Genomic DNA, 24,978 nt, shown 5'->3' on the forward strand with positions numbered 1-24,978 from the left:
AGATACGATTTTATTTTAATAAATCAAACAGAAATGATTATTCAATTTACTGAGCTTTAAACTGCTCTCAAAACTGATGGGTCCTCAAAAAAAAAAAAAAAAAAGCAAATTTCAGAATTGGAACTTCATCAAACACAAGAAGAGGAAATTCCTCTTTCATTGACAATTAGTTTCCTTCTCTGCGAGTTGTGTCAACATGCCTCTCAATTAACTAGAGGCAATTTGAATGATTATATACACCACACTATAAGGCTATCAGCATCATGTCTTCTGCAATTGTTACATCTTACAATGATACTTCACAAGTATATGCTACTTTTTGGTGTTTTACAACAAATGTTTATGCCTGGTTTGAGTTCATATTGTACAGAATTGATACATGAGATTAGCCTAAGATAATGTTGCACCCGCATGTTCATTATCACTATGTGTAATAGGCCTTCGAACATCATCTAACAATAAGCTGTGTCCACTGCCATAAAATATGTATACGATAACTCCCACAGCAAGCCATATCAAAACACGTATCCACGTTTGAGCTCTGCAGTTAGCATTGTTAGTAATTGGCATGCATGTTTGACAAGTTCTTACTTCTTAAGATAAGAAACGGAATATGAGTACTTACCCTATACTTACTAGCAAGTATGTATTTATAAGAACACTGGCTACAGGTAGGAAAGGCACAAATGGGCAAATGAAACCTGAAAAAAAAAACAGATTGGAAATACTTCAATGACATTGTGATGCACTTTTAGGACAACCACCAGTCAATTAGCTAATCAGTGCAGTAGAAAGCAAAATAAAAAGAGAATTCATGTCCAAATTCTTTAGCGTGCTCGCTCTACTCGTAGTGCTTGTTTGATATGAAATAAGGGTTATTCTTTGAGGTTTTGCATAAGAAATCTGAAATTTGAAAAGCATGAAATACATTTAAAAGTGAGATATTTTAGAAATAGAATTGACTTGAACCAAGTTAAGAACTTCTTTCCAGCAGAATGCACTGCAAATGATCATACTTCCTTTTATTTTTTTTCTTATAAAGTACTGCAATGGAGATCATATTTCAGTCTATGAATAACATCTAATAACCAAGCTTATCTAAAAATATCAACGCTATTGGGTCTAAGGGTTTAAAAACAAAGTGACGCATCAGGTGCCGAAAGCTCAATACTCATCAATAAAAGGACACTATGTTGTGATGAATGAACAAAATTTTCAGGCAACCTGCGAAGAACTCATTTGACTAGTCCCAGATAGGCCTCCTAGAATATTGAATGCATACAAACTTCCAACCCATTGCAAGAGAAATTAAGTGTGGTGGAAGTGTGAAATTCTGAGTCTTACAATTATTCAACACAATAAAGTTCCATATTGTAAAAACACATTTTATCTTGTATAACTGAAGCCTGTTTCTTCAGTAGACTACAGATATTTCCAAGTAAAAGAGTTATGCTTGTGCATACAGTAAGTGAGTGACATGTAATAATGACTGCAAATATTACAGAACTTTACCAATACCTCCTGATTTTGTGATACTCTCTTTTGTGTCAGCTTGATCGAGAGAATTGAGCACAGTCAAACAGCAAATTATAAGCATACCACCGATTCCACTCAATACAAAGCACAGAATGCTGACACAATGAGCAATTTAAAGGGTTATAGATAGCAGATATTTATTTGGCAAAAACTGAAGAGGCGAAAAAGAGAGAACGTTACGTAACAATAACACTAAATCCTGCAAGATGAATAAATTCTACGAAAAATATTATGCAGCCATCAGAAATCAACTCTTGATCTAAAGTATAGCTTTGTTCACCAATATAGGCAATAGTATTCTAAAAAACTGTGATCTCCGATCATGTCTTGGATATGATTAAAGCATCTTACCAACTTTTGTTGATTTGTGAATATCCGATTATGATCAACTGTGATTAAATTGGATTTGTTGGATCCAAATGGATTTCAGATTTGCTAGGTTGTGAAGTATTAAATCAGGCTGAAATCATCTATAGGTTCTCAAATCTCCTAGAATTAAGAGACTATATTTCTAGTCTATTTTCTATAAGTTTTTACCTCTACAGATGAATAAAATAGAGTGTTTCCGGAATCAAAACTGATATGATATCAGAGAAGCTTTATTTTGTGCTGTTAAAACTGCATTCGTTGGGCAAAGTCACTCAGCGACATCAACAAAAGTCGTGAGTTCAGCTAACGAAGTTCCAGCTGAGACAGCGATGAACCAAGGCAATGAACCAAGGCGATGATTCCTCATTTGTCCTTTCAGCTCATTTCTCACAGGCTGAACGACAAGAATTATTTGTAATCAGTGCAATCCGTCCATTTGACAATTGATGGTCGAGGGAAACTTGAGCACCTAAGTGGAGAGACAAGAAAGCCGGAACCAGGAGATCTAAGAATGAATGCCGGGAGGTCAGAAAACTCATTGGTGATTGCTTGGCTGCTAAACTCCATGGAACCTGCTATAGCCTATAGCTACACCATATTTGTTTCTACCCACTTCTAAGGATGTTTGGGAGGTTGATGGTCGATGGAGACTTATTCCGATGTAGAAAATGCTTCTCAGACTTTGTAGACAGTTACTAGATATTCCATGACTATACTATAAATTGTTGGGTTACTCATTCAGATACTTTATTCCATAGTTAGGACATGGATATTATTATTACATTGCTTCTGTACTGTTCACATGTGAATGATTGTTTAGATAGTCAGTTCGCTAGATGAGGTTAGGAACTCATTATGTGCCGGTTATGGCCTTCCTGAAATCAGGTCGTGAAAGGGGGGTGTAGGGGAGGGGAGGGGGAGGGGGTATGGATTAAAAATAAGAAAAGGGAATTCTTTTTTACATCAAATTATTGTTTTATTCTAATTACACATGTCGTTATTCAATACATTCATTTTACACGTCAACGGAGATTGATTCACATGTCAAATGTGTCGCTCCCGAGTGTGCACGAGGCACATTTATGCCACTAAGAAATATCTATCTAGCAGTTGGTGCAACATTGAGGCATAACCACCCATATACAAATAGTATACCAAAAAAGTAGAAAACCTACACAAAAAGATATGGTTTTCTACGTGAATGGATGCACCAAAAAGAAATAAGGGATATGAGGTTATTCCTGAGCCGTGCAAAATCACCCTCTTCCTCCCTCATTTGGCCAAACTTTTTTTATTCTTTCCTTCTCAGTAGTGAATTCTCAGCAACAATTCAAGGACATCTCGTTCACAGCTCTGTGGCTGTATCCCTAACTTCTTGCACCTTCTCAATAAATGTTTCTTGACCCACTACAAAATCTCCGCTTCTTTCAACCATTCTATAACCAAGATCCATCTTCATACCATGGCAACATGAGGATTTCAGTTGGAAGATCGTTCAGACTAATAGATGCATTTACTTCATTTTCTACTAGGTAGCATCTCTCTGACACTATCATGTTTAGAATCGTTAATAATCTCAAGCCCGAGCTTCTGAAATCTCCTAGGCATGAGTATTGATAGTGAGAGTCCATTCATTTTGTAGCTCTAATGTGAAAGTTGACTTTGCTTGTCTGAGCTTTCCCCCAAAGTCTTCTTCAATTCTGTGTGAGAAAGATCCATAGCTCTATTGAAACTTCTGACCCATTCACCTTGAGAGAAGATAAAGTGCATATACTCTTTTTTTTTCACGCTGAAATAGCATTTTTAAAACCTCGGGAGCTTCCGATTCTTTGGACCGATCCACACTAATGCTATTATTTAGAGATGGGTCCAAGATACCCCATTATGTATTCTTCCAAAAGAAGCCCACAATAAGACTTGCACGGCTCTGAATTATGATTCTGGGATAAAATTTTGATTTTTGAATTAAAATTTAAATCTCCTTTTGACATGACTCCCTTAGACGTGCCTGCCTCTGTTGGGTCTTGACTCGACTCTAAGGAAAGGAACGTCGCCACCTTCAAAATTCCCACTTCAGCTACATGCTCGCCACCTTCGTTACCACTCAGCTAAAGTTCTGACGATTTCTTTCCACCCTTGTGATTGACTCTACCCATGTTGGAATGGAAGAAGCTAAATCAGCAACCACCATTGTCATCACCAGCAGAACCTGATATGCCTACAGGCCAAGGAAGACCAAATCCTTCTGGATTTTGATCTCCAACTTGAATAAAGCGAGTGAGGTCTAATACAAACACGTCCAATCTTTGCCAAGACCATCCCTCACCAAAGCCCTTTAAACCATCATCATAAGGAAACCAAAGTTGCTGGATTATTCTCTACTGTTTGCTTTACCATGGGTTCATAATATAGGTGGAGTTTTCCAGGCTCCAAAGACGCTCCTAATCTGGGAAGTCATCCAAGCAGCATGCGCATGGCGTAATGCCCGCAAATGATCAGCATTCCAGAATTTCTAAAAATAGGAACCTATGGATGACAAGCTAATTTTTTTGTGATCCATAAATTTGAGATTCAAGATGTTTCTGTCAGGAAGCCATCATATACTTCAATATTTTTATAACCACCATTATTTGCTTCAAGCTTAGAAGCAAAATAAATTAATATAAGAAGAGGGACGTTGCACATTAGTCTGACAATTATATTATCAACGACTAGAGAACTGAATTTCCTTACCTGGATAGACCTTCAGTTGAAATAGCAGCTACCACTACAAGAATTCCAAAACATACCATAGTAATACTCCAAGCAGCAATTTTCCTTCTCCTGAGTTTATCTTGAAAAGATACAAAATTACGCACCACTAAAAGAAATTGCTGAATCAACAGATTCTAAGAAACAGTGATTTTAGAGTAACTTCAATTGTGGTATGAAATTCATACAGAGAATGTAACTCACAGAAAATTCATCTGAAATAACATTTGTTTCTCAATCAATAATTGGATAAGCACCAACAATGCCAGTCTTATGAGAAAAGCATAGGAAACCATTCCTCAAGTAATCATGAGGGCAATGGAAACTTAATGAATAAAAGATGCTTTTAAAATGATGCTTTGCTGCTCATCTCTCTCTCCCTCCCCCCTCCCCCCTCCCCCCCCCCCCCCTCTTTTTTATACATAACAATCATTTAATTAGTATGCACAAAAACGATGCCAAGATTTATGAGTGTTTAGCATCATTCTGTCAAAAATGCATCCAGCTATCTGCCTGAGCAAAAAAAGAAAAAAAAAACCATCCAGCAATCCACAAAAGTAGGAACACATGCCCTTCTATCTATTGCTCTTTAAAAGCTTTACATTGATCTCACTGCATCCAGTTCTACAATCTCCAACAGAGAAAAAGAGGGATCAGAAGCACAAAGAGAAAATACACAGTACAAGGATGATAATACTGAAGATATTAGAGGAAGAAGCAAACAAAGAAGAAGAGGAAAAAGATCAAAGGCAAAGACTTGTTCTCCCAGTAAGAAAAGAGAACAGAAACAAAACAAACCCCACCCCTAGTATTCCATGATCAGTGCTATATTTTGGAATATTAGGGGAATGAGACCTAAAAAGGCAAATCGCAGAATTAAATACTTGGTCAACATTAACAAAGTGGTCTACCTTGCTATTTGTTAACCACTTGTTAATATAACTAAAGATTGAGGGATACAGGAAGTTTCTTGGATTCCAACATTGTATGGCTAATACAAATGGCAAAATCTGGTGTTTTTGGAATCACATTGATCAAGATGAAGTCATTACGAATGAAGATCAACAAATCACTATTAAATTCAAGGACAAAAATGGCACCAATATACATATCTGCTATTTATGCCAAATGCACTTCCTTGGAAAGAAGAGAGTTATGGAATAGTTTGGAAAGTATGAGCAACTCCATAGATGGTCCATGGTGTATGGGAGGAGACTTTAATGCAATAATGGATCCTAATGAGAAACTAGGGGGCATACCCCACAGGGCTAGTAGGTGTTTTGACTTTATTAGCAACGTGGAGACATGTGAACTATCTGATAATGGTTTTGTTGGCCCTAGGTATACATGGTGTAATAACAGGAGACCTGGTAAAAGAATATGGAAAAGACTTGATAGAGTGTTTGTTAACGACATATGGGCTGAAAACTATCAAAGCAACACCATCAAACATCTGGCTAGAGTTGGATCGGATCACAGGCCTTATTGATGAAAAGTCACTCCGATCAGAATGATTTCATCAGATACTTTAGGTTTCTAAACCTATGGACTCAGAAGCAGGAATTCCTTCAGGTAGTGCAAGATTCTTGGAATATGACTGTCATTGGTAATGCAATGTGGAGATTACAAAGTAAGTTAAAAGCTCTCAGCAAAAGACTCTGTCAGTGGTCTAGAAACACCATTGGAGATATTTATGAACAGATAAACACTTGGGAAGCTAAGGTACAACTTCTTGAAGAACTAGATCTTGTCAATAACACTGAACACAGTAGGGAGGAATTGAACAAGGAGCATGCGGAGTATGCAAAATGGCTTGGTATGCAGGAGGCTCTTCTTAGGCAAAAGGCTAGAATCAGTTGGTTTAAAGATGGAGATTGTAATAGCAAGTATTTTCAGTGTTATTAGAGATAGACCCTTGTGGTCGGGCCCTTCCCCGGACCCTGCGCATAGCGGGAGCTTTAGTGCACCGGGCTGCCCCTTTAGAGATAGGAGGAAGAAACTTCATATTCACTGGATCAAGAACCACAATGATAAATGGATTCAGGGGGAAAACAAAATTGCCAAAGCTGCCATTAGCATTACAGGAAACTTTTTAATTTGGAGCAACCTGCTATGAATAACAACTTCCTGGAGTGTATCCCAAGCCTGATTACTGATGATGATAATGAAGCACTTCAGAAAACTCCTATGGAGGAAGAAATCAAAGATGCAATATTCAACATGAGTGCTGAAAGCAGTGCAGGACCAGATGGCTTTAATGGTAAGTTTTTTCACACTTGCTGGGATATTATTAAATATGATATCTGTGAATTTGTTGTTGAATTTTTCTCTGGTAAAAAACTTACAAAATATTTCACTCACACTTGTTTGGCCTCTAAGGTTGATTCTCCTTCTAGTTTCTCTCACCTGAGACCTATTAGTCTAAGCAATTTTTCCAACAAAATTGTTTCTAAAATCTTAGCCAGAAGACTTAATCCTATCCTGAATAGACTTATTTCTGTTAATCAAAGTGGCTTTATTACCGGTAGGTTGATTACTGAAAATGTTATGCTTACTCAAGAAATTATTCATGGCATGTCTAAACCTAATGTCAGTTTTACAGAAAATAGGGAGACAATATAGAAGTACCAGCAATTGTTTATGCAAAGCACATTTTCAGTTTTCAAAGGGTTCAATGTCATATAACTAAGAGATTTTCAGAAAAATACTGAAATCTTTTGGGGGAAGAATGATGAACTTCCCAGAGCACCTTGAAAGGCCAGGTGGCAAACAAACTGAGATAAAACGGACAAGCTTTCAATCTAAATCTATCAAATGAGGGCAAGACAGACTATCTCCTATAGATTACCTTTATAATAAAAATGAATTCCAACAACAACAACATACCCAGTGAAATCCCACAAGTGGGGTCTGGGGAGGGTAGAGTGTACTCAGACCTTATCACTACCTCATGGAGATAGAGAGGTTGTTTCCGAAAGACCCTCAGCTCAAATGTATCAACCCCAAGTAAGAGAAAAAACAATAGATATAGCATAGCAGCTAAAAATGAATTCCAATAGGGCAAATTATGTTCTTAACAGGAAGGTAACTGTCAGACAATTTTGAGAAAGCTTTCAACAAAAAAGACATAGTAGTAATTGCACACCAACCAATATTTTATCTGGCGTGCCTTTATATGCTCACTGTATGTCACAAACCATCAAACTCGAAATAAACTTTTCACTGAACAATCAATAACATGAGAAGGATACCTTGAGCTATATCTTTCTGAAGAAGAGGCCTTCCAGCCACATCTGTTCCAAGAGCATCTAGATGTTGACCACTACTGTTGCCAGAATTATGAAGAGCTTCAGCTTCTTCGCAATAAATCTTAAGTTAATTATCATTATGCAAATGATACTTACACATTCGATTGCTGGTCAGATGGCAGGAAAGGCACTTCATCTGGTGGAACATATCTAAGTATCAAGATTGAAAGAGCAACTGCGGTGAATGAGAGCAATGTGCCAACACTAACCTGCAAAAAGATGCCAAATTTTCTAACTTCTCTTTGAATTCTTCCAAACATCTTTTTACGCATGGAAGTCTTCCTACATATAACTTACCATTCCAGCTAGCTGAGAGACATCCATAAAGAAGGCTAGGATTGCAATAAAGATACCAGTTGCTATGGTGCCCTTAACAGGAACTTGAGTGTGCTTACTGATGTCTGAAAAAAATGATGGCAGCAATCCATCCCTAGCCATCGCCATCAGTATTCGAGGCTATTTGTTTGCCACAGAGAGAGAGGGAAACACAAAAGGAAAAAAGAAAAGAAAGTTATGCACACCAAGAAACATAAAAATCATAGCTGACAGATCTTCTAAATATCAGATTTGTTGAGGGGCCAAATTAGGGGATCTTAGAATATCACAAAGTTTATCAGAGAAAGAGGCTAAGAATTGTTTCTACAAAAAGTTTGACCTTGGGCCTAACTCAACTCCAAATTCTACCTGAGATAAGGATTGCCTAAGACAATATGAGGAGACAACAGCTTATTTGCTAAACAATAGTGGAACATTTGTATGGCTAGTGTTAGACATTTGGAGCATGGACAAATAACACGGGGGCACAACATTGGATAAACCAAGAAAAGGGATGGGTCTAATTTGACACTATTAAACAAAAATGGACTTTGGCCCCAACTCAACACTAAAAGCTAGCTCATAAGGAGAGGATTGCCAAAAATAATATAAGGAGACAATAGTTCAATCCTGTAAACCTTGTATCCCCCCGGCTAAGGTTTGACCCGTTGAATATGTGTAATTCGACCCAAACCAAAAGGTAACGAAATTAAGGTCCAATTTTGAGTTGTTGTGGTATTGCACAAGTGTAGAGCTGATATGGAATTGAAAGAACAAAGTTTGAAGGTTCTGGATTGAGGTATGGTACAAGGTACAACCATACGTTGGATCTACGGACCGTAGATGAGACCATGGATGGACTCAAAAATGAAGCTTCAGTGATTTTGACTTGTGGTGGGAGGTATGGCCGTACATGGGACCTACGGCCCGTAGCCGAACCGTATTTGAACTCCCCAAAAACATAGCTCACTACCATGTTTCAGGTGTCCATGTATGGCCACGACTACGGGCTGTAAATGGAATGTATGGGCTGCACATGGCACCATAAGTGGCCGTAAGTGGGCCGCTGACAACAACTTTAAATCTGTGTTTTCCAAAATTTTCATTCTATTTCTCACTTCTATAAGCCCTAGCATGACTTTTCACTCCTCTCCTCATCCTCCCACATCAAAGTAAGTCTATTCTAAGTATTTCTAACCATTATACATGGAATATTAAATAGATTCTGCACTACAATCCTAGGTTTTCAAGAAAAGCCTTCTCAAAGATTCAAGTCTTTGGCTCTTTTGGAGCGATTAAGGTATGTAGGCTAGTTATCTCCAAGTGGGAACTTCTATTTGTTCCCCCCCCCCCCCATACCACGTTCTCCAATGCCCGACATTTTCTCTTCAATAAGTGAATTATGCCCCAATCACATATGAAACTTGTGTTTCGTTCATGTATAACATTCCGAATGTCATGAACTCCTTTATTATCCTTGAATCCTCATTACTTCGATTCCATGAGCTTCATTATTTCCACTATAATAATGTGATAAAGGATAAACTTATGATTCTTCTTCAAAGACGATATTTTGAAGATTTTATGATTTATTCACTTATGGTATGATTAACATCATGGTAAACTATTAAACATGTCCGTGGGCCATTGAGACATCTTTACCACATTAATGTTTGGGAGGACTATTGTTAACCGAGAAGGCACGCGTCCATACGACAAGCACCCGAAACTACGTACGTCAGCATAGGATAAGGGTCGTATAGTTGGTTCAAGTGATTCCTTTATGTTACCCTATGAGGGTTTGTTATGGATCCAAATGCTCACAAATGTTATGTATGTCTCATCACCCCGGCAAGGTGGTGGGATGGCTAAGCCGTTCGCGCTAAGATCTGACTCCAATCTCCATGTGTTCATATGGTGGTATCTCAGTTACTAAAGAAACTCCCATAAAAGGAATACCTTATGTTAATGATGTAAATGTTAAAGATTATCCTAGTGACAAATTTGTTGATTTTGTTCATGTCTTATTCATATTGCATTGGGTTGCCTTTCCCTTCATGTACCCCTTTATTGCTTCATTCAATTATGTTCTACATATGAGTGTTATTTCATAGGACTCACGAATCCTTTGTCGGGGGTGTAGCATTTCACGAAGCAGGCTTAGATACCCAAGGCAACAAGACTCCATGATAGATTTTTGCACTCTTAAGCTATGGTGAGCTTTACTTGATGTTCAGGGTGTTATGTTCCCTTATTTAGCATTTTTAACTATTTTGGGTATGTTGAGGCCTTGTCCCAATAAACGCTGATATTCGTAATGATGTCTTAGAGGCTTCGTAGACTATGTTGGTCAAGTTATGCACATGCTGATGTTATTTCTATTTCATTCAAATCTTAATGTTTTGAACTTAAAAAGGAAGTATATATGAACGAAATCTTTTAAAAACTTTATATAATGAATCTATCTCATTTTATTATATGTACGTCTCAAGTTATATATCATCTAGAGATGGTCTGCTCGGTCAAGTTAAGACACCGAGTGCCGTTTCTCCCAGGCCAAGGTTCGGGTCGTGACAATCCCCTCAACCAAAATGGGACATTCTAAGAATTCTAATTTCAGAATATACTAGTGGTGTCAAAAGCTCACTTAAGGCGCGCTTAAGCCCTAAAGCCAAAAATAACTCGAGAGGGCCGCCGCTTAAGTTGCACTTCAATGTAGCAAGGCACGAAGGTGTGGGCCGTAACGCCCATGTGTTCTATCTTGGATCGAGCAGTACTAAACAATAACAACAACAACAACAACAACAAACCCAGTATAATCCCACAATGTGGGGTCTCGGGAGGGTAAAGTGTACGCAGACCTAACCCCCACCTTGAAAGGTAGGGCGGCTGTTTCCGAAAGACCCTCGGCTTTAAGAGAGGAAAACAAGATAAAAGGTCAGATAAAGGCAAGCATATCGAAAACAAGATGAAAACAAGAAATAGCAAAAAAGAGAGAGTCGTGGTAGAATGGTACGGGGAGAAAGAGGCATCAACTACTATAAATAAATAAGATAAGATAAGATAGATAAAATAGTCAAAGTACAATGGCGCCACAACTATAAACAGCAATACAATGCAGAAATCAAAAGGCAATAAACAATTAGCAGAACTACAACTACTATGGTGCAAAGGGTGAATCACCTAGCCTTTTATCCTAATCTGAGTCCTCCACAAAGGAAATTATAGTGCGCTAATGCGCCTACTAATAGGGTAGGATAACGAGACTATGTACTAGCCTTCTACCCTAATGTGGGTCCTCCACACACTCCTATCTAAGGTCATGTCCTCGGTAAGCTGTAACTGCGTCATGTCTTGTCTAATCACCTCTCCCCAATATTTCTTTAGCCTACCCCTACCTCTTCTGAAACCATCCATGGCCAACCTCTCACACCTCCTTACTGGGGCATCTGTGTCTCTCCTCTTCACATGCCCAAACCACCTAAGTCGCATTTCCCGCATCTTGTCTTCCACTGAGGCCAATCCTACCTTGTCCCGAATAGCCTCATTTCTAATCTTGTCGCTCCTGGTATGCCCACACATCCATCTCAACATTCTCATCTCGGCTACTTTCATCTTTTGAACGTGAGAGACCTTAATTGGCCAACACTCCGCCTCATATAACATAGCCAGTCTAACAACCACTTGTAGAACTTGCCCTTAAGTTGTGGTGGCACCTTCTTGTCACAGAGCACCCCGGAAGCGAGCCTCCATTTCATCCACCCTGCCCCAATACGATGTGTGACATCGTCGTCAATCTCCCCGCTGCCTTGCATGATAGACCCAAGGTACTTGAAACTACCTTAATTGTTATGGAGAACATTATCAATGAATTCATTACTTTTTTCTTTTTTGATAATGGTACAAAAATTCGTTATTCTTTTCTTGCATCACAGATATCTTTCTCTTTCTTTCTTCATTGGGCCTTTTTCTACTAAAGCCCACACTTTAATTGTGCTTTGCTCTTAAAGTCCCAACAGACCTGGAGCGCTTCTAAAGCTTTTCATCAACCTTCTCAACTTTCTTTGGTGCTAAAAACCACAGGCTAGTTAAGCCTTTGACAACACTGGAACATGCTAAATATTAGCTACTATATGCAGTCCAATCAAAAGCATCAGATGATATGTGATGCAAGGAGGAAAAGGGAGAGGGTAAGTAATATTTTTTAGCCTTGACACCCCCAAAAAAAGAGGGCAGAATAACATCATAATAAGTATCATATGAACATATGCAAATGATCAAAAATTGATGGATGTTTGCCTACAAAATTCAAGCAAGAAAGTTGTATCATGTACCATCTGCTGGGCTAGCCAGATAAATAAGTCATTGCCTGCTTAAGAAAGTTTCACTCTTGTCTTCTCCAATTCTTTCCTTCTAAAATTATTCAACATTTATTGCGAAATTGCAATTCTACTTGGCAAGCAGTATTTCATCCCTCAACCTGGTATTCAGATAGCCCCTTTTACAGTTCTATGGGTTCTACAGAACAGATGTAATACTTAACTTGAATCACAAGGTCTAAGTGTCCAGGGTGTCCAGCAGCTGTTTTAGACATTGAAATACCCTAGAATGATGATATACTTGCAAGAAAGCATAATATCACCAAGTTCCTAATCCAAAAACCCATAATATATGTCCTACTTTGGTATTTCAAAAACATGTTAGAAAAGAACAGTTCTTTGAGATCATTGGACCTTCAAAAGCTCCATTTAGTGGATAAATTGTTCACAAACATAGAAGACTACTTTTGCATAGGAGAGTAGTTTGATACATCGGCAACTCCATGGATAAGAAGCCTGAACAACATCAATAGAGATCTATGTACTCGTTGAGTTTTTTAAAACATTGTGCACTTGTAACATACTAATTAACTATTAGGTCATCTTGTTTATAATATTGGGAATGTACTTTTCTACATATACCTACCCAAAAAGGAAAAAGATTTGAGCAATTACCAACTACATGTTGCCAGATTGCTAAAATCTTGAGAATTATCTAATTCACTGTTTACTTCCCTTGGACAATTCTGTGTTTTTCTTTATAAATCTCTGCATCTTCTCAAGCAGCTTCAACCACCCTGTATTCAAGATAATCTCTGGCATTATTATCGGATACTTCCTCCACCCTTCTACTTTCATAACGCAAATAAATCTGCCAAGATCGTTGAGATTTTGAGAAATAGTTATCATAGAGTTCCTCTTATTTTCTCATCTCCAACAAATCTCACAAACTTTCATCTGAGACCATACGTATGACAGTGCAGGTCTAGAGGATAATGCTGTAAGCCTGTAACTAATGTTTATGTGACTCGGTGGCGGAGTTAAGACTTCATTAAGGGGAATCAAAAAATGCTAGAACGGCAAAGTTGGGATTCAAACTTGTGACCTGGAACAACTTTTGAATTCACCTTACCACTACACTAGAATTTTCATTTGTCACAGAGGGATTCAACAGTTTATAGTTAACAAGAAAAAAAATATTTTTTCCCTGTTTGCAAAGTAAAATATTTCGACAAGGGAGATTAAATCCGCTTTCCTCTTGCTTGCTCCGCCCCTAAGTGACTGACAAAGTTCCTTCTTCTTCTCAATAATCTGTTCAAAGTTGTGTTTTCCAACCAATTTCCACGATTTTGAACAGCTTCCTTGCCAAGACAAACAAGAAATTTCTTTCGGTGAGACATATACAGAAGACCTGCCCTTTGATTTATGTTTCTCATCACTGTAACTTAGGATTATGTTACCCCATGAATCGAGGCCCTAACTATAACCGGAAGTAAGGGATTTGAGACAGGATGTGAAGGGAACCACAAATCTCAATTGTAAACCGAGACGAGAGAGTGAGAAAGATACAAACATAGAAAAATGGTAGTGTGAAGGTCAAACCCACCATGGTTAGACTGGAAACCAGGAGATGCCATCGGGATTCACTTGAAAAAGTAGGAGAAAGAGAGATGGATCTTCTCCCAAGACAGAGAAAAGATTCTCTGTTTCAAAATGCATCATTGTTTTCCTCAGTTTGATAAAAAAAAATGTTCCTTCTGACAAATCAGTCTCAATTTGATTAAAATTTAATCTAGCTATTCTATAACTTGCTCAAGATTGGAATGACTTTGCAGTAGTTACTCTTCGTTATTTGCTAACCTACTTGGTCTTGTTCCCTTGAAGCAATCTAGGTTCAAGTTACACTGTAACTAAATATAATCATATATTTAATACCTGTGGAATAATTGCACCAATAAGACTTGCACAAAGAGCTGTCACAGCTCCAGCGGTTATAATGTAACTGCAAGCCATCAAAGGAATCAAGTTCAAACAAAGCCTAAAACATACATATTGAGAATAATAAACTGTATGTTATGTCACAAACTTACACAGCCCACTCCATGCCATAGCCTGCAAAAGCAGAGGAAATTGGTGTATCGGGGTCCAATGCGTAGTATGGAACTAAACCAACAATAACAGCTGATACCAGCATATACAATATGCCACATATGGATAGTGCAATCCCTATACCAAGAGGCATGTCACGTTGAGGGTTCTTTACCTATTACGTCAATTGTAAGTAAGTCCATATTTTAATTGCAACAAAAATATATTGAAGCAGCTCTGTCATATCCTTGAGGTTCAGTAATGCAGAATCCAGAAAAACAGCAACTTTTAAGCCAACAAAAAAGATGTAATAATATTTAAACCTGTCATCCAGATGAAGAGAAGATCACAATAATTAAATATTCTACACTAGTGCTTCTTTAAGAAATGATATATCTACAGACTCATAGCATTGTCCGATTATCCTAGATATTGCAGCACAAAATTCTTTTATTCTATTGATGATACGAGGAATTTTATGGATCTTAATCCCAAAAGGAAGAGAGGAATTTTATGATGCAAAAGAGATTTGGAGTTCGAGTGCAGGAGAAATTAAGGTTTTAGTGAGAAGAGTAAGAGAGGGACACAAATGAGTAATTTATGTATAACCTTATTTATTTATTTTGAAACTCGTAACTTGTATTCCTCAGCATTAAGGGCTATACTGGCCACCTCCAAAAAGTAGTAACAGAGAAGGGAAATAAAACAGAAATACTTAAAAAGAACCTATGAAATCCACTAATTGGATTTCTTCTTTTATATTTTGTTCTTTACCCCAAAAACCTAAGGAAGCAATTACTTTCCATTTAATCTTCTGTATTGAGCATTCTTTTCCTTCAAAAATCCTCTGATTCCTTTCCTTCCAAATATTCCACCAGATACAAGCAGGTACCAGTCGGGCCCTTCCCCAAACCCTGCGCATAGCGGGAGCTTTAGTGCACCGGGCTGCCCTTTTATACAAGCACCACTTCTTTTGACTCTTGCTGCCCCCCCTTCTGATCCAACAACTCAATAAGTCTGCTGTGTGTTCTGGCATACACCAATTAGGCTAGATAAATTGAAGAATGAAGCCGTAATTTATGTATAACCTTATAATGAAGAAGTGGAATGGAGGTCAAAACTTGAGGGAGAAGATTATCTTAGGGGATGAGGAAGTAATCAGAGAGGAAGTTCTTGGGTGAGGAAGTATGGGAGACGGCTAAAAGTAGGATAGAGACTAAGGTCTCAAATATCACGGTGTTGCCATCACAGAATGTTTTATTAATATAAAACAGAACAATGTGGCCTTGATTACAAATAAATTAGCAGACTCTAGGATGAGAGTGGATAGGCAAGTAATTGAACTGCATAAGCCTTATGACCATTTCTTTTAATGGCAGTGGTCTCAGGCCAGCTTGCGCGCACCACTATTCCATCAGGTACCTGCTACCTCCCAGGCTCCCACCATAGAGGTATTGCTTCATTAAGTCCCCTCATGGAAGAAGAATTGGGTGATGTAGAAGGCGTAGTTGTTAGCGTATCCACCACATAGTTTACATACTCAAATACCTGGTAATTCTGCCATTAAGGCTTAGGCAGACGGGAAGAAATCAACTTTGTAACAGAGAATATGACGTTTGGAGAGATATTGTAGATTTATGCGATACAGAAATTAATAATTGGGTGCAGAAATTTCATCGAAGAATGACTAGACCAACTTTATATTTTCATCATATGCACTCAAAGATAAAAATAAATAAAGAAATCAACTTTTCTCATGTGGAAACCATGAGAACTAGTGAAGGAAACTATAGGCCTTTATATGATATGCAGCTAATACCTCCTCAGCTGTGCTAGCAACTATATCAAAACCAATGTATGAAAAGAAGACTGTCGCAGAGCCAGCCAACAACCCATTTACTCCAAAAGAGAAGTACCTACAAACTCAAGAAATGCTTCAGTCCAAATGTTAGTGGTATGTAAGACAGTAAAACCATATATAAAGAGCCACTTACCCACTAGAAACTTCATAACCTGGCCATCCAGTCTTACATCCCAGATATGCACCAGCTAAGATGATGAACGCTAAAGCACTAATATTGATAGTTGTAATTATGGCTTGCGCAAGGGAACTCTGTATATGATATTTTCCAATTGCATGAGTACAATGACAGCGCAGTTGAAGACAAGTTAGACAATATGTAAAGGAAATTGAAGAGAAGTTCTTGTAGTGAGAAAAAGATGCACCTCCTTGATCCCAGTGCATAATAAGGCAGTGATAATGACAACTAAGATTGCAGCACCAGGGTCTACTAATATACCAAAAATGGTTTGACGAGCTAAAATTGAGGGCAGTTTATCTACACCACCAAAGAACGAAGCCTGCAAATGAAAATGGTACTTAATAATGGTTAAAGAAGTCCTTTCATCCAGTGAAGTGAAAGCAGAAAGGCCCAGTTTATATAAAAAGAAAAAATAAATAAAGACATTCCACCACACCAAATTAGGCGCTACACCACGAGCAACAGCTGCACCACCAAGAGTGTATTCAAGTATCAGAGCCCAACCAATTAGCCATGCGACCCTGAGTAGAGGAACATTTTCTAGTTGTTACAGACTGAAGATATCCTATTATGCAGAGAAACCATGGAAATTGATTTTCAGGATTGACTATACAACAGACTCTGAACAAATTGCCTTTGCAATGATTTTCATTTTAAAACATTTCCACCAATAAAGATGTTGAGAAACAATATGGATAGATTTGACATGATAAGGAATTTCCTCTTTACCCTTCTCCAATGCAGACATATGAGTAATGATATGCACTTCCAGCAGATGGGCAGCGACATGCAAGCTCTGCGTAACAAAATGCAGAAAGAGCAGCTGCTATTCCACCAATAAAGAAGGAAATGGTGAGAGAAGGTCCAGTGTGCTCTCTGGCAACTGTCCCAACAAGAATATAGACTCCAGCACCTATGGTTGCTCCAACGCCTGACATAAGTACGGTTAACAAATCAAAGATCAGTGATGCTTAAAAATCAACTCTCACTGTCCAAATGAGAGTATATCAAGGAAAAAATAATGAAGGGTATAAGAACTAAGTGCTGGCTGTCTAATTTTACTTTAAAAAAGCAAAAGGTAATGCAGTCCTCTATCCCGGGAATAATGAAAACCAAGCAATTAGCATTTACATTGTCAGAAACGCACTTGAAATTTGCCTGACCAATCGATTAATTCAGTGAAAGGTCAAGGTGTCAGAAAGAAGATCCACAAAGTAAAACTGAAGATTTCCAGAAGAAGAGAGGTTATTCGTATTTCTTGATGAATTTACATCGCATGAGAATAGGTACTTATACAGTAAGTCCTACGACTAAGTAAGCAAAGAAAATATTACATAATCAATTACAACCAATACAATATCATCAATTTACTCCTATAGTTAAGCTCAATCAATCCACACTCCCCTCAAGTTGGTGCAAAGATGTCACACATGCCCAACTTGCAAACTAGTGTATGGAAAGTCCGTTTGTTAAGGCCTTTGGTAAACACATCATCTAGTTGCTTTTCTGATGACACATGAAACAAACTCAAGACACCAGTCGTAACTTTTCTTTGATGAAATGTAGATCAATTTTAACGTATTTTGTTCGGTCAAGATGAACTGGATTATGAGCTATACCGATTGCAGCCTTATTGTCACAATTAAAGGGTAGGTTCCCTGTTTCAAACAACCTCGGTTGCTCTAGTAGCTTTTGTAACCACAAGTTCACAAACACGCTGGACCATAACTCTATATTTTGTCTCTGCGCTTGATCTAGAAACTACACTTTACTTCTTGCTCTCCAAGTGACCAGGTTTCCTCCTACGAGTGTATAGTTACCGGATATAGATCTTCTGTCATCTAGAGATCCATCCTTATCCGCGTCTGTAAAGGCTTCTATTTGGAGGTGATCATGACTGGAAAAAACCAGACCTTTCCCTGGAGCAGACTTCAAATACCGCAAAATGTGAAAGACGGCTTGCAGACTTTTCAAAACATGTTTTAAAAATGTGGTTTGTCTGTCTGGGACTCTGGTCAATGTGTTGGGACAAGCATGTGCTTGACAGAATTGGTGGTCTTTGACCAGCCACAGATGTATTATTTTTGTGAAAAATACTAAAGTATTTGATAAGTGAATTGTGGCCTCGTGTCATGGCGTTGGGGCGTTGGTATCATTCATTCATTGCCATAATATGTTAGGGGCATACACATGCTGCCATAATATGTTAGGGGCATACACATGCTGCCGTAATATGTTAGGGGCCTATACATGTTGTCATAGTATACTTTTGGGGCATTATATATGCTGACGTGGACTGTCAGGGTGTCGTGTTAATTTCCTTCACTGTTGTTTATGACAAGTTCTGAGTGTAGATTGTGTTGGGATATGTAATATACCTGTTCAACATTTCTTTGGACTTACTGAATATTACATTATGATAAAATTCATGTGCATATTATTTTGTGCTTGTTGTGTGTTTGTATTTTCTAACACTTGTTCTAGGAGTAATCACAGGGTGGGGTCGGGGATCTTACTGGGTTATATTTATGTATAACTCACTTCATACCTTCATGTCCATGCAGATAATATTGGTGACGACGAAGCTAATACCTGACAAGTTCGCTAGAGTTGATCTATTTATTGAGGTGAGTTGTCGCATTTTTCGTGGATGCTATCAGAAGAGTCTATCTCATTTTTTTTGTTGACGTCTTTGCTTTTGGGGTTTCACACCCGGGTCTTTTGTAACTTAGATGCTCATGGTCTAGTGAGGAATTTGGGCAAGAGCATTAAATTTATATTTTAGAGATACTAATTGTTCGCAATTAATATCATATTATTTGGTTACTTTTTATAAAATGCTAGAAAGTAATGGTTAAGGTATGCAGATTGGGTTTGCCTAGCCAGTGGGGTGTGTTGAATGCCTATCACGTTTAGGGGGTATTTTGGGAAGTGACAAGAATAACAATCAAAAGTGTACCTCCAGCAATCAGAAGGGCACTAGCAGTCATAGAAGAATCATCAAGCGATAATCCTCCCCAAATGAATATAAAGGACACTGATTCAAACGAGAACCTGGCTTTCATGGCGATTCCTGATTCAGACTTTGAGGAGAATAATGCAAATATACAGTGCATTTTTTTCACCTCTAAAATTGTTGCATAACTTCCTCCACGATCCTCTTGGATGGAAATTCAAATAGGAAGTGGAAACTAGGAAATTCTTAAATGCCGATTGTATTATTCCAGTGCCCACCAACTTGCTGATTTCAATTCTTGAGGGGATCTACACAAGCTTGTTGGAAAATCTATCAATAATACACATGTTCAACGGATTATTGTCTATAGAGTTTGTGACAGGAATTCTAATAGGGTTGCCCACCAAGTGATTTTCTTTGATATTTCCATTTGCTGGTGTCAATTAGCTCATCTGAACTGTTTGAGAAAAAGTATATTTGGTCATAGCTCTTGTATATTTGGTCTCCTTCTATGAGTAAATATTTCTAGTTTAATGGCATTATCCCCCCCACCCCACATTGAGATGTAACTTTTGACCTCTTTTCCCATGTACTTCCACGATGCTATTAAATCTCCCATGGCTGGTATTTCTGAGAAATATTTGTTCATATAATGTGCAAAAGGACTTTCCAGGCTTTTGACCGAGGAGAGCTACGTGGAATAAGCCTTAAAACGGGTGGTCTTATGGTAAACCATATTTCTTGGTTAATGATTCCCTTTTATTTTATTCAGCTAATACTAAAAGTGCTGCAAACATTTCGGAAATCTTAAGAACTTATGAACTTTGTTCAGGCCAAAAGGTCAACTTTGATAAATCGGCAATATTTTTTAGTAAGAATACTACTAAGGAAGAAAAAAATATATTATAGAAGAGATAGGACAAATACAAAGGGATAATTTGGGACTATATCTAAGCTTATCTGCGATAGTTGGAAGATCAAAAAAGAAGATGCTAGAGTTTATTAAAGAAAGAAAAACGAAGATAAAAGGGTGGAAAAGTAATTTCTTAAGCCCTACAGGCAAAGAAGTCATGCTTAAGTGGTACTTTCTGCTATTCCTTCATATGCATTGTCATGTTTTCAATAGTTATGTAAGGAAATCACTACTATCTTCTCTGCTTTTTGGTGGGGACGAAATGAGGAGAAAAAAAATGCATTATGAAAAATGGCAGAAACTTTGTAAGGCAAAATCAAAAAGAGGTCTTGGTTTTAGAGATTTAAAGCTTTTTAAAGGCCCTATTGGCTAAGTTTGCGGGGAGGATTTTAGCCCAAAAAGATTCTTTACATCATAAGATACTAAAAAACAAATACTTCCCGAATACATCTTTCCTTAGTGCGGGATGTCCCTCATCAAGTTCTTTGATTTGGAAAAGAATTATTTGGGGAAGAGATTTGTTGCAACAAGAAATTCGATGGAGGATAGGAGATTGGGAAAACATTTAGGTTTGGACTAATTCTTGGATTCCTAATTCAAACGGTTTTAAACTCCTACAAAAGCAAACACAAGTAAATTTACAGTTGAGGGTAAACAATTTTATAGATCAACAACATCATACGTGGAATATTCAAGATCTTCATATTTATTTTTATCCTAATGATATCAATTCCATGTTGTCCATCCCAATATCTATTATTGGAACTTGTGATAAAATTATTTGGCATTATACAAATTCATGTAAGTAAGAGGTAAGTTCTGGTTATCATCTGGTGAAAGATATAGCTAATTGTATTGACGCTCGTATTGAAAGGCTTCAAGCCAATTGTCAGTCTTTTCCAAAATCTTTCTGAAATTTCCTGGTGGTCACTGAAACTCAAAAACAAGTACAAACATTTTCTTAGAAAGTGCATTCTTAATGTCTTACTGGTTAATGCAAATATTTCCAAGAGATTAAACACTAATTGTGATGTTTGCAAGGTCTGTGGTTTAGCAACAAAAACGATTGACCATATGTTTTTTAGTTGTCAGAAAGCTCAGTTAGGGTGGAAGCTTGCTCCTATTAACTAGCCTGATTTAGAAAATATTGGGAATTCTGATTTATGGTGGAATGATTTGTTTTGTAATACATGTCAGTATCCAAATCACATTGAGCTACTAAGATTGAGTGTTTCTCTTTTATGGCAAATATGGAAAGCGAGAAATTCTTTATGTTTTAATGGTGATAAATATGAACCTATTGACATAGCTAATAAGGCTTTATTTGATTTACATGAATATGACGATGCTTTGCAACCATCGACAGGTTTGACTTGTATACCTAATAGGGTTTAAGATGCAACTATAACTATAGCGTAGGATGGGATTGTTGTTTTCACTGATGCAGATTTACAAAGGGAAAAGGAAAAGCCAAGCATTTATATGGAGGCTATGGATAGGTGTGGTCATTTGCTTCATGCCTTTGGCACCCCTATTCAATTTGTAGGGAAGGTCATAGCCGTTGAAGCACTAACAATTCAAGAGGCTTTGGAAAGAGCGCTACAAAAGGGTTGGTCAAAGGTTCATATACTATCAGACGCAAAGAATATGGTAGAAATGTTACAAGAGAAGAAAACAATATCTTGGGAAATAGATAGCGCTTGTGAGGATATATGGAGATTGATGAGTTTTTTTGAAGAAATCAAGATTGTATATATTCCTCGAACATGGAATGTGTTAGCTCATAATCTAGCTAAATTATCTATTTCCAGTTTATATAGGATTTCTTGGGATTCTATTCTCCCAAGTTGAGTTGTAAATGATGCAATGGTGTCATATGGACATCTAAAACATATTATGAAGTAATTTACTGAAAGAAAAAAAAAATCTGAGAACTAAAAGATGTGGAAAATTGGTCCCTTGTCTTCCACCTATCAAAGATGCTCCACCTTCTTTCAATGCTTCATGAAGTAAGCTGCATATCCACAGCAAATCTTATCTGATCCTCAACATTCTACTTATCAGATTTCTTCCGCATTCCACCCATTCGAACCATATTTCTATTGCTGACTGATTCTCTGTGATGTCATAGGACTTGTCTCCTGTCGTAAAATAAACTTTGTTTTCCATATTTATGAACGTAAATTAAGTTTTGGTCAATCACCAAAATGATTGAGAAAAAAAACAGTTTCTACATGGGTTCACTCGCCGGAAAAGAGAAGAGTAGTCAGTAAAGGTTTTTTTTTTTCTTTTATTGGTAGAAGTATGGCTTTGTCTACATTTTCTGCAGTAGCTTTTACCTTCATGTTTGTTGCTGAAATTTGTGGTTTTTTTAATCCCTTTACCCCATGCTAGTTCTCACTTATTTTTCTTGGTAAATGTCATGACCAAAATTTGGAAAAAGGAAGCAGCTGGGAAGTAGTAATGCTTTCAGCAGTTGCCAACTTAATTGCACAGTTATTTACCCAATTCTATTAACTCTCTTGTTTGGTATGTGGGATGGTAGCAATCCCATGGGATAAATGCAGGATTATTTTACCCCCGTTTTGGTTGATGGGATAAGTGATAAGAATCCCATGGAATGTACTAAAATGGTGGGATATCTTAATCTATGGAATATCCTTGTCTATCCCATCCCTGCAGTTCTATTACTTGTCTTTTCGTCCTTGAAAGAATTTTTTGAGGGATTATTCTTCCCCTCAATCCCTTCAATTTGAAGGGTTGAAAGAAAAAAAGCTCTTGGAATGTTATTATCATTTTATCAAACTAAAAAATTTAAGAACACTCGTACATGTACAGGGTGGTATAACGTTTAGTTTACTTGATCCGAGTCTCTATTAGCAATAGCAAAAAGGGCATCAAGAGATTTTTAGTACATGAACCACAAAAGCTTACCCAATGAAGATTTAGCAGAATCAAAGTATACGTAGAGTAAGAGGTAAGAGTTACCAATGGCTATAAGGTCGAAAAGGGAGAGTTTTCTGGCCAATTGATGAGCTGCAAGTCTTTGTCTTGCTGCATCAACTCGCTTTCTCCTAACCAAACATCCAAATGCACCTGAACTCTTATGTCCGCCATTCTCCATCATCTCATTCTCAAGGTACTCCGTCTATTGCCTTTAGAAAAAAAAAAACAATGCGTTGACAAATTAAGAGGTTCGCCGAGTCCCACTTCCACTCTTTTAGGCCCACGCCTCATCTTCTCTTATACTAGTAACTATTTTCTTCTTTTTCTATTTGTCTATAGTTTTGTAAACAAGTGAGATAAGAATATGACTTAATTATTATTTTTCAAAAAATAAAATTGACATGTTATAAATTGGGATAATGCATAACTACCATGAACTATAATTAAAATCTCAGCGACACGCATTAATTTAATTAGGGTCCTATTATTTCGAACTCATTTTTTGTTGACGAGACACTTTCAACCAAGTAAGTTGATTGTGTTTGAACATACGCGCTGCCACGTCAGTAAATATATTTTTTAAATTTTTTTAAATTTTTTTTATTTTTTTATCTTGTATTTAAATTAAGTTAATACACATAATTTTCTTTTAAAAAAAATTCTTGTACTTTAACTTTTTTTAATTTTTTTTACCTTCATTCATTCTTTTCTCTTTTATTTTTCTATTGAATTTATTTACTCTTTTTATTTTCTTTGTCTTTCCTTTTGATTTGATTTCAAATTTAATCCAAAATATATTGTATTTAAAATAAGTTAAATTTGAATGAACATCAAAATAAGTAAAAAAAATAAATAAAACATAAAAAAATTAAAACATTTAAATTAAAGGACACTTTTTAATTATTTTTTTAAAAAAATCCATATAAGTTTTTAAAAATAATTAAAAGTGAAAAGATAAGAAATTAATGAAAGAAAAAAATAAAAAAATTAAATCAGGAAGAAATTAAAATAAATATTTTACATAAAAAGAAATGAAAATAATTAAATATATATAAATTTCAATATCAATAATTATGTGTACTAACTAATTATGAAGTTACCAATTAAAAAAGGACATGTGTCCAATTTTTTCATCCATCACTTACCTTCGAAAGAGTGTGCACACTCTTTGTGTCACGTCATCTTTTAAGGTGTATTTATTCCATTTTAAAATAATTTAGGGGGATCGATGAGATTTCGATCATAATGCATTATCCCTTATAAATTTATTAAATTAGTGCATCATCCATATTCTTATATATAACTACTTATGTTCATGTGTATATATTTCCTAGATTATATGAATCATTTTGGATAAGAATGTATCTATTAATTAGGACATTTAATGTAGTGACTTTTTTTGATTAATACCAAACTAAATCAAGATGGGTCAATC

General features: G+C 36.9%; 1 protein-coding gene across 4 annotated transcripts; it reads right to left on the bottom strand.

Annotated features, from left to right (window-relative positions):
- Nucleotides 1-128: 128 nt before the first annotated feature.
- Nucleotides 129-23,834, bottom strand: LOC129874832 (cationic amino acid transporter 4, vacuolar-like). 4 transcript variants are annotated; one of them, XM_055950202.1, is made up of 15 exons: nucleotides 23,586-23,832; nucleotides 17,458-17,659; nucleotides 17,165-17,249; nucleotides 16,913-17,047; nucleotides 16,681-16,799; nucleotides 16,506-16,602; nucleotides 14,689-14,861; nucleotides 14,534-14,600; nucleotides 8,262-8,420; nucleotides 8,061-8,173; nucleotides 7,908-7,981; nucleotides 4,639-4,738; nucleotides 1,519-1,631; nucleotides 637-701; nucleotides 129-541 (listed from the first exon to the last, which is right to left on the bottom strand). In XM_055950202.1, exons 1-15 carry the CDS (start codon nucleotides 23,722-23,724, stop codon nucleotides 449-451), a joined length of 1,734 nt encoding a protein of 577 aa, XP_055806177.1. In that variant the 5' UTR covers nucleotides 23,725-23,832; the 3' UTR covers nucleotides 129-448. The 4 variants fall into 4 exon arrangements, 3 of the variants coding, with proteins under 3 accessions (XP_055806177.1, XP_055806176.1, XP_055806179.1); XM_055950201.1 differs by having other exon boundaries at nucleotides 626-701; nucleotides 23,586-23,828; XR_008762968.1 differs by having other exon boundaries at nucleotides 419-541; nucleotides 4,695-4,738; nucleotides 23,586-23,834.
- Nucleotides 23,835-24,978: the final 1,144 nt, after the last annotated feature.

Source organism: Solanum dulcamara, chromosome 11 (genome assembly GCF_947179165.1).
Source record: "Solanum dulcamara chromosome 11, daSolDulc1.2, whole genome shotgun sequence".
Taxonomy (NCBI): Eukaryota; Viridiplantae; Streptophyta; class Magnoliopsida; order Solanales; family Solanaceae; genus Solanum; species Solanum dulcamara.